Genomic DNA, 10,686 nt, shown 5'->3' on the forward strand with positions numbered 1-10,686 from the left:
AAATTAAGGATATTATTGTTTTCCACTTAGAGTTAATGATGTGCTAAAATCAAGAATAAATGGGTAAAATAGGCTCAACTTTGGTTTGTAAAGGATAATGAAAAGGTTAAGGCCATATGGGTATATAAGCTCAGTGAAACAAAGGCCTCAATCATATAAGTGAATGCATACATTAAACAATGGAAATATAGAATCAAGCAAGACAAAGATCACAATTTTAGAAAGAATAACACATACCAAAACAAAATATTGGTTGATAAAATGCAACCAATCAAATAGGCTCAAAATCTCACTGGTTTTGTGTGTTCGAGCTCTAAAACCATGTTGCAAAATAAAATTTCTTCAAACAAGTTTAATAAAAATTTTAATTCAAGTTAGTGAAATGCTCTAAAAAATTTTCTTGAAAAAGAAAATATTACTTCAACCAAGTCGTGGTAAAATATGCAATCAAACATGCAAATGTAACAATGAACTAACAAATTAAACATTGGTGTTGAGAAAGGGAGTAACTAACCCAGGAAAGTCGGTATCGACCTCCCCACACTTAAAGATTGCACCGTCCTTGGTGCATGCAAAGATGTGCAAGTGGACGAGTGTCTACAACTGATGCTTTACTCCAAAGATTGTGCCGATGGACTTGTTTGTCTCCCCATTTAGAAGTGTTCCGTTCTCCTTCTTGGTGGCCATCCTGAAAGAAGAGGAAAAGGAAGAAAAATAACCCACAAACAAAGATAGGAAAACAAATAAAACATAGGTGGGCTAGTGCCAAATAATAAGGTTCTCAACTTCATGGTAGCTACAACATGTAAGTGAAAAAATAATAGAAGCATAGGGCATGTCAACTAAATAGCAAACAAGTCAAGGGGCACCCAAAATAATGCAAGAAATATGCAACAGTCGAGTAAGAAAATGTTAACACCAACGGAAAAATGGTAGTCTTAGAAAAGAAAATAAAAACATGCACAGAATGAAATGCAATGAATGAAGGTATGTAAATGCAATAAGTAAAAGAAAATGAAAGAGAATAAGGAGGAGAAGAAAGTGAGAAAAAAAGGAAAGAAGGAAAAAAGAGTAAAGAGAGAAGAAGAAAAAGAATGGAGAACAAAGAAGAAAGAAAAAGAAAGAAGGAGAAAGAAGAAAGAAGTTGGAAAAGAAGAGATAAGATATGAAAAACAGGGCTGCGCAGGGTTCAGATGATGTTGTGCGCACGACGCGTAGGCGTGGGATGCGCAGAGAGGGAAACGACGCGTGAGCGTCGGTCACGCGTACGCGTGACCATGTTTGTGCTACTAGCGTGAGGGCAATGTGGCGCACACACAACTCTCTGTTTGTTTTGGGATGTGTGCCTAAATGTCATATGACGCGTGCGCGTCAGGCACGCACATGCGTGGAAGTATAATAATAGAAGACGACGTGTACACGTCCACGACGCGTACCCGTGAGGTGATTTGTGCCTCGGACACAGTGCCAGCACCAGGCCATCACAACTTTCAGCCAAACACCTTTTTACGTCGAATTCGCAAGGTCACGCGTGCGCGTCATTGACGCGTACACGTGGTGATGCTTATCCGATTAGCACACTTTTTGCACTATTCCCATGCAACTTTCTGTTCAGTTTTTTTTTTATGTTTTATGCAGTATGCAGATGAGAATGCAGACTATATGCAGTAATAATGAGAAGAGTCACTAGAATAAAACTAAGAAGAAAGAAAAGAACGATCATACCATGGTGGGTTATCTCCCACCAAGCACTTTGCTTTAACGTCCTTAAGTTGGACATTGGATAAGCTCCCTGTCATGGTGGCTTGTGCTTGAACTCGTCCAGGATCTCCACCAATGCTTGTAATTCCAATAGCCTCCGGGATCCCAATCTAAGCGCATAAATCCTTCAAGCAAGTTGAAGCAAGTGACAAGGCCCCAAAAATGTTAATTGTTGGAATGAATTCCGGGGTCCCAAATCTTGCTTTTACACCCATCTTTGTGTTGATCATCATTGTTCCAACCGGGTGGCAAGCAATCTGAATTCTCATTGAAATGTCCAAACAGCTTCCTAGACCCATTCAATCGAGCTCTACACCAACCTTTGCATTTCAACTTGGAGCATACAACCATATTGAACCTAGGATTGTGTTGCCAACCACTAACCATCTTCCTCTTACTCTTAACATCACAAAGAGCTCTAAGCTAACCATCTGTCTCAAGTATACCATATTCAAGTGGAATGAGAAAGCTAAGGGATATGAATTTTATCCACTTGAATGTTGTAAAGGATGATGGCAACTTAGGGGGAGGGGTCTCCAACAACTTTGGCAAGGCGATTTCAAGCTCCACTCCCGTGTGCTCTTTCTTGACAACTTCCACCTCTTTGCAAGCTTCTTCAATATCAACCTCTTCCTTTTGGTAGCTTTCTTCCAATTCAATCTCTTCTTCATTGCTCACCAAGAGCATGGGAGGTTGTGCTTCTTCTTCTTTAATCTCCATGTCCAGTCTAGTGGGAGAGGATTCAATTGTAGGTAGGAATTCATCAATGATTGAATCCATCCCATGATCAACCACTTCCAAGTCTTCAACCATGATAGGCTCTAGAGGTTGTACACCCTCCTGAACATCAAATTCAAATGTCTTGAAAGGGGGCTCTATGACTTGACTTTCCCATGGAGGTTTCGCATCTCCTAATTCTTCAACCATTTCCTCTTCTTCAGCTATTACGGTTTCCTCCACTTGTTCCAATACAAAGGCATGTTCGTCATTGTCCATTGGAGTTTCTAGTGTCTCCTTCATGCTACGCTCTTTTATTGATTCTCCACATGTAGCCATGGAAGCACTTTGAGTGTCAAACTACTGCTCACTCCAATTAATGAACAGCTGCTTGAAATTGATCTAGTGTCTCCTTGAGACGATCCTTTGACTCTTGTTCCTCTTGGATAACGTAATTGGGATCATAAGGCTCTTGGATTGATGGATATGGACATGGTGTATATGGAGGTGGTGGTTCTTGGGAGTAATTGGGTTGAAATTGGGATGGTTCTAGATATGGTTCATATGGCTCATAAGGTGGTTGGTATGGTGGATGATGGTAAGGGTCATATGAAGGTGAATGGTGAAAAGGGGCTTGTGAGTAGGGTGGTCCAAAACTACGTTAAGGAGGAGGGGGTTCATAGACGTGTTGTGGTGGGTATTGAGTGTCACGTAAAGGTCCACCAAAACCATTGTCTTGGTATGCATCATGGAATGGTTGTTGCTTGTAGTACATTGGACGAGGTTGTTGCCAAGAGGGTTGATCAAGTCCTTGTGGCTCCTTCCATCCTTGATTGTTCCAACCATGGTGCATGTTGGCATTATAGTCTCCTCTTCCTGTAACATAATTATAACCACGCTCGTAGCCAGAGGGGTGAGAAGTCATCGTAGAAAAAAAAAACAAAAACTAATAAAAAGAAAATATTTACAATAACCAATAATAAGGCACACGTTTTCAATTCCCCGGCAATGGCGCCATTTTGACGAACGAGATTTCCTGCGTGGTCTAGAAATTCACAAATTAGCTCTCGTTGAAAGTATAGCGTCTAAACCAACAAGGAATCCCTTTCGTACAAAAGTTTTGGTTGTCACAAGTAACAAACCCCTAATAAAATTGATAACCGAAGTATTAAAACCTCGGGTCGTCTCTCAAGGAATTACAGGGAAGTGTGCTTATAATTAGTTATGGAAAAGTGTATATTGGGGTTTTGGGTTGAGAAATAAGAAGAGAAAATTACAATGAAAATCAAATAATAATTGTAAAGGCTCTTGGCAATGTATGAAAATTAGAAGTCCTATCCTAGTTATCCTTATCAATTGTGATAAGAATTGCTCGTTGCTCCCACTTAGTCAACCTCTAACTATAAAGGTAAGTCAAGTGGATAAATCAATATGAATCTTCAGATCCTAGTTAATTCCCAAGAAAAGACTAGAGTTAGTGGAATTCAAATTAATTTGCAACCTTCAATTATTAATCAACAAAAGAGTTTGACAACTCAAGAGTCTCTAATTACTCAACCAAAGCTAAGAATATAGAAATCTACTCTAACATCCTTCCAAGCATTTTATCAAACACTTGGAGGGCATAACACAAAATAATAGAGAAGCAATAGGAGATAATAACATCCAGATAACCAAATTTCAAGTATCAGTAACATAGATCAAAGAGCGCAATCTAAATAGAAAATCCAATCAACAATAGGAATGTATAAATCAAAGTATTAGGATCAATAAGAGTAGGAGAGAATTAAGTCTAAGAACATTGAACCTGGAGATTGAGAAAAGATAATCCTAAAGCTAAGAGAAATCCTAAATCCTAAATTTTAGAGAGAGGAGAGAGCCTCTCCCTCTAAAACTACATCTAAAACCTAAAATTATTGTGAATGAATGTCTGAATGAATGTATGAATGGTCTCCCCCACTCTGTAGCCTCTAATCTGTATTTTCTGAGCCAAAAACTGGGTCAAAAATAGCCCAGAAATTGCTGGGGGTGATATCTGATACGTACAGGTCGCAGCTCTGTCACGCGTACGCGTGGATTGAACTTTCGCCAGGTCACGCGTACGCATGATCCATGCGTGTGCATCACCTAACAGCATGGCAACTATAGCAAATTATATATCGTTGCGAAGCCCCGGAAGTTAGCTTTCCAACGCAACTAGAACCGCCTCATTTAGATCTCTGTAGCGCTCAAATTATGACCGTTTGAGTGTGAAGAGGTCATGCTTGACAGCTTTGCAATTCCTTCAATTTCTTGTATTCCTTCCACTTTTGCATGCTTCCTTTCCATCCTCTAAGCCATTCCTGCCCTATAATCTCTGAAAACACTAAACACACATATCACGGTATCGAATGGTAATAAGAGAGGAATAGGATTAGCGAAATTAAGGCCAAAAAAGCATGTTTTCAATCATAGCACAAAATCAGGAAGGAAAATGTAAACCATGCATTTTATATAAACAAGTGTATGAAAGATTGATAAAATCCACTCAATTAAGCAAAAGATAAACCATAAAATAGTGGTTTATCATTGAACTAAAACATAAAAGTTAAATTTCTGTTCTTATTTATTTTGATTTTTTGATATTTTATTTGAATTCAAATGAGAGTATTTTTTAATTGACATTTATGTTTTAAAGTTAAGTAAATATCAATAATCTGTATCAGTACTAAATCAAATCAATTAAATTTGATTTACATGTATATGCTAGAGCAGTAATAAATCGAATAAAGTGAATTTAGTTTACTATTGATATAGCATATATAGTAAATCTAATTGATTTGATTTATATTGAAAAAGCGTAAATCGAATTTAACATAGATTTACTTTAGGATATGTATGTAAGTTGATCTATTTTAGAACATTGATGTAATATTAAATGCCATTTAGTTTGTTTATGTCGTTTAGCCTAAAAAAAGTTATATTATGTTATCTTATGTTCAAGTGATTTTTTTATTTGATTTAGCTTTTAATTTCTGTTGCACATTTAGAATGTTGGAATATTAAAAATTTGTATTATTTATTTGTTTTTATTGTTAGAATGTCGGATAATTAGATTTGATTGTTCTATTTTATATTTCTATTATTATTTAGATGTAATTTAGTTGTATTTTTTTATTATTTAAAAAATATTGTTTATAGTGTTTTAGAAGGAAATATGTGTAAACGAGAGGGGGAATAAGTTTTCAATTTTTTTTAATTTCCAAATTTTTTAAAATATTTTTTATTATTTGCTTTTTAATCGAATATATTTGATATCTAATTCAATCGACAAAGTCGTGAATTAGATCGGATCTAAACATAAAAAATGCTAATATTAAATCCGATCAAATAATTTTAATACGGATTGGATAAAAAATTTTACTTCTAATTTTTTGGCCCAATAAAGGTCAATTTGAATCAGCTTTGAAAAAATTACTTATTTTTTCATCTTTTTAAAAAAGAAGTTTTAATAGACACAAATTATTTCATATTTTAATAAACATTTTAAGAAGAATTTTTAAGTATTAAAGAGGTCTTTTGTTTCTGTATTTTTTAAAAATAAAATATTATATTATTATTAGCTTTTAAAAAAAATATGTTTTTAGTAAAAATATTTTTAAAAGACGTATTTAAATAAAAATATTTTATTACAAAAGGATACTTTTTCACTAAAAAAAATTAATACAAACCAACACTAAAATATTTTTTTTCCATCCGAACAAATTGGTTTGGTCCATATTTTCATATATTAGAATTATACTCTTTTAAATCATAGAAGAGTGCTAAAAACCAGTAAATTTTATAAGTTGTAACTATCAATTAACTATTAATAATATATTTAATAATATAAAATTTTATCTAATAATAAAAAATCATTTATTTTTATTTTACTAATTAAATACTAGCTAAATTTTAATAAATCTACTGTCCTGGACTTTCCCTTAAACAAAAGTTTCGCATGTGTAACCAAAATATATTTATTGTAGTTAGGCGTGTACTGAATGAAATAAATAAAAGTTGGGTACTTTATAATATAAAAGTCTACCAAAAGACTCGAGACTAATATAAAATGAAGAAAAAACAATAAGGTGATGTGGAAGGGGAAGAGAGAGATATGGCAACAATGCTGCTACTCCCTTTCCGAACGCTCATTCCTTCTTCTTCTTCTTCTTCTTCTTCTTCTTCTTCCAGTTCAAACTTCCGACCGGCACCGCTTTGTTGTTCCAACGATCGCCAGGCGCTGTTTAACCGCATTGCTCCTGTCTATGATAACGTGCGCCCCTCTTTTCAACCACTACAACCTCTTTCATAACTAGTTAACTAACTAACTAACTAACTTTCTTTCTTTCTTTCTGCAGCTGAATGATTTGCTGAGCTTGGGTCAGCATCGAATTTGGAAGCGCATGACTGTTTCCTGGGCTGGGTACCCGTTTTTTCTTCCTTTCATTGCTCTTTTACTTCAAAGTTTCTTTTTTTCATGATTGATTTCTTCTAGAAGGTTAAGTTGTCGTTTTTGCCAAATTGGTACACTCTAGCACTGAAGAACCTCAGCTTATATGCGCTTTACACTCTAAACTTTCGGAATAAAGGGTGCAAAAAATGCATACGTTTATTCAAAATTTAGTCTTCTAATAAAGGGTAGCTTAGTTCGGTTAAGTCAAATACATCATGTGAAGGTGATTTTAGAAGAAAATTGAAAAAGTTCCCATTGAGTGCGGAAATGCCCTGGCTTTTGTGGCTTGAACAAGTGCCGAATCCACCTAAGCTTTCGTTAAATTGTGAGCCTGGGTTGAGCAAGTATATAATATATATACATATACGTGCGTTCAGATGAAAAAGTAAAGGTTAGACATAACAAGATTCTGTTTCTGAAATTCATGAGTTTGGTACAGAGCTAAAGCGGGAGACCATGTGTTGGATATTTGCTGCGGAAGTGGCGATTTGTCCTTTCTCTTGTCCCAGAAAGTGGGGTCTGATGGAAAGGTTTCATTTTGCATTTCATTTGATAATAGGAATCTTCTGGTGTCTTGAGCAAAAATGCTATGTGCATACCAAAACTCAGCTACCATGTATTTGTGTATAAATACATGTGTTGTGTTGTTTAACTTATTTTTAATGTGTATTTTGTATTTTAACGTGTATTTTAAATGGATGGCTGATTTTTTGTGTACACATAGCATGATTGGGTCTTGAGTATGTGAATTTTGGATCCAATAATATCAAGTAGGAGGTATTTTAATAGGAATAATCATTTAGTTTATTATTTAATGAAAGTATGGTTGTGTTGAATGTTTTCTTTTGGGGCTGTAGGTGACTGGTCTTGATTTCTCCAAGGAACAACTATTGATTGCCTCATCTAAACAGCACTCAAAGAACTGCTTCTCAAATATTGAGTGAGCATTGGTAATTTTAGCAGTGTGCATTCTGAAATAAATTTAAATAAATAAATAGATAACATTTGTCTAATGAATCTTTAACAATTTTTAAGAGGGCATTCCTTTGTGTTTGAGTTTTTTATTGTTGAGTGATTGATGACAAAAAAGAACAGAGTAAATAATTGCCATTGTTGTCTTACCATAGGTGGATTGAAGGTGATGCTCTAAATTTGCCGTTTTCTGATGGTTCGTTTGATGCTATAACAATGGGCTATGGTCTTAGAAACGTAGTTGATAGGCCTAAAGCTATGCAGGAAATTTTAAGAGTCCTAAAAGCCGGTAGCTTTTTCTTATCTTAATTACATTAATATGATTATTGGTGTTTATCAACTTTGACACCTCCAATATTTCCATTTGCTATGCAGGCTCTAGAGTGGCTATCCTCGACTTCAATAAAAGTGAAGAGTTGCTGACTTCTACGATTACGGTATGTCTCTTTCTCACCGATTTGTCTGAGTTACAGTAATAATATGCCTGTTGGTTCTATTTCATTGTGTAGAAATCTTATTATTCATATCAATTTGGCTTAGTTAAGGATGTAAAAATGAAAAGGAAGCATATTCTGTTGAGCAATGTCTACTTCTGTTCACCACCACTCCCTAGGAACACATATATTTGTCATTGAATAATTGCAGATAAAAGTATATGGTCTTTTTTTGTACATGAATATCGATTGATCACTATTTATTTCTGCAGATTTGATTCACCCACTTTAATCTTCATGATTTTCTTTCACCGGCTAAAGGTTTGACTCCCATGTTTCCTCGTCTAATAGGAATGGATAATTGACAATGTTGTTGTTCCAGTGGCATCTGCTTATGGCCTTTTAGAGGACTACAAATATCTTAAGACTTCAATAAGAGGATTTTTAACAGGTTTGGTTTCAGTTTCTTTTATAAGAACAAACATTTTGATCCAGTTTTCGTTCTAGTCCAATATGCTTTTTTAACAGGTTCGGCTTCAATTCCAGGCTATAAGAACAAACTCTATGATCCAATTTTGTTATAATCCAATATGCTTAATTATATTTATCAGAAAATTATTTAATATGGGCAGTAACAACAATAAGTTGCGTCCTTTTACCTATCTTCTCCAAACTTGCCATGGATCGACATACTTAATTCCGTTTTTACATGGTTTATTTTGCTGCTCTGGAGTAAGAGGATTTTAGTTTACATACTTTGAGCAAGTTAGATTCTTGTAATTCAGAAGCGTGTTTAGTATTAGGAAGCAAAGAAAAAGGGAATAAAAAGATATATACTTATGTCGATTACCTAACTTAAGAATTCATCCTTTGGTGCAGGGAAGGAATTGGAGAAACTTGCTTTAGAAGTTGGATTTTCTAGTGCTCGACATTATGAGCTCAGTGGAGGCTTGATGGGGTGCATGGTAGCTATGCGTTAGCTGAAATATATGAAATAGAACAACCCCTCCTTTTGAACTATGCTCAGCTTGTAAAATCATATAGTATACAATTGCTTCTAAAAAAAGTAACTATAGTTCTTGCCTTCTATTTTGATGCCTCATGATAGCTGATGGAGGCTTGTATTTATTTTATTTGCAACTGTTAACATTACTAGGCAACACATTAGTCAAGTTTTCTTATTCTAAATATCCTCGGTCTCAAATAGTGGTCCTTAAATTATAAACTACTGTATATTATTGGACCTTACGTTCAGCCCAAGTCCCATTGATTCTAGGTAAGTCTCAGAACAGTTTCTATACTAAGTTATAAGGGATTTTAGGGTGATATCTAGCCTAATTTTTCTCCCTATAATAGCTATATATTCTATATATGGTAATATAATATTTCCGAGTAAGGTGACAATTAAGTTTCTAAAGATTTTGACTTCGGACTAGTTAGTCTCTGAAGAGAAAAACTACCAATTTGGTTCTCTACGATAGCAAACGGTGGATACATTATATCCTTCTATCAATTCATCACGTAAAACTTAATGGTGGTGCTTATATATATTGTTAACTACTATGACGTGTTTATTTATGAAAGATTGTTATGTAGATAATAATTTTTGGAGCAAAATTTTACCTGTTTTAATAAGATTCATTATAAATAGAGAACAGTTAATAAAGGTTATATAGAAACTCAAGATAATGAATATTTTATTGTCCAAAACTATATTGTTTTTATGTTCATGTACAGTAACGGGACACACACTATTGTAGATAACGAAATACATGGGCAATTTTATTTTGTTTTGCACTATCCACTAACAGAAGTGAAAGAGTCTAGCAGCAGAAAAAAATAGAAATATCCAACACAAGAACAATATGGAAGCACTCACAACACAATATGGCAGCAACTATAACAAGCAAATATAGCAAGTAAGGTAATAACAAGAACACACAGATTTTAACGTGGAAAACCCCTCAATGTGAGAGGTAAAAATCACGGGTCGTCCAAACCAATGAAATAGCTCCACTATAATCAAATGAGATACACGAGAGTCTCAAATAAAGCACAAAAACGTGCATATAACCAGCCAAAATATCAAATCACCAAAGCTTTCAAATGAGAAGCAAGAAGATGAAATATACCAAAAAAACAGAGCTTTTGTCAAAGCCAATTTCTCCCTCTGTAGACTTTCAATTAAAATCTTCACCGTTCAGAATGAAGAACAAGATGAGAAGAATCTACATTCCAAATTTCACGTCGATCCAACGGTGAAATATGAGAAACTGTTGTTTAAAAATTGCTGCTCTGTGTAAAAACGGGAAACCTAATTTCTCTCTT

At 34.7% G+C, this 10,686-nt stretch overlaps 1 protein-coding gene across 1 annotated transcript; it reads left to right on the forward strand.

Annotated features, from left to right (window-relative positions):
* The first annotated feature begins 6,559 nt into the window (after nt 1–6,559).
* Nucleotides 6,560–9,546, forward strand: LOC112801120 (2-phytyl-1,4-beta-naphthoquinone methyltransferase, chloroplastic). Its single transcript, XM_025843677.3, has 8 exons — nt 6,560–6,772; nt 6,858–6,922; nt 7,392–7,482; nt 7,810–7,892; nt 8,080–8,213; nt 8,300–8,361; nt 8,710–8,809; nt 9,238–9,546. Exons 1-8 carry the CDS (start codon nt 6,614–6,616, stop codon nt 9,336–9,338), a joined length of 795 nt encoding a protein of 264 aa, XP_025699462.1. The 5' UTR covers nt 6,560–6,613; the 3' UTR covers nt 9,339–9,546.
* Nucleotides 9,547–10,686: the final 1,140 nt, after the last annotated feature.

Source organism: Arachis hypogaea, chromosome 5 (genome assembly GCF_003086295.3).
Source record: "Arachis hypogaea cultivar Tifrunner chromosome 5, arahy.Tifrunner.gnm2.J5K5, whole genome shotgun sequence".
In the NCBI taxonomy this organism is placed as follows: Eukaryota; Viridiplantae; Streptophyta; class Magnoliopsida; order Fabales; family Fabaceae; genus Arachis; species Arachis hypogaea.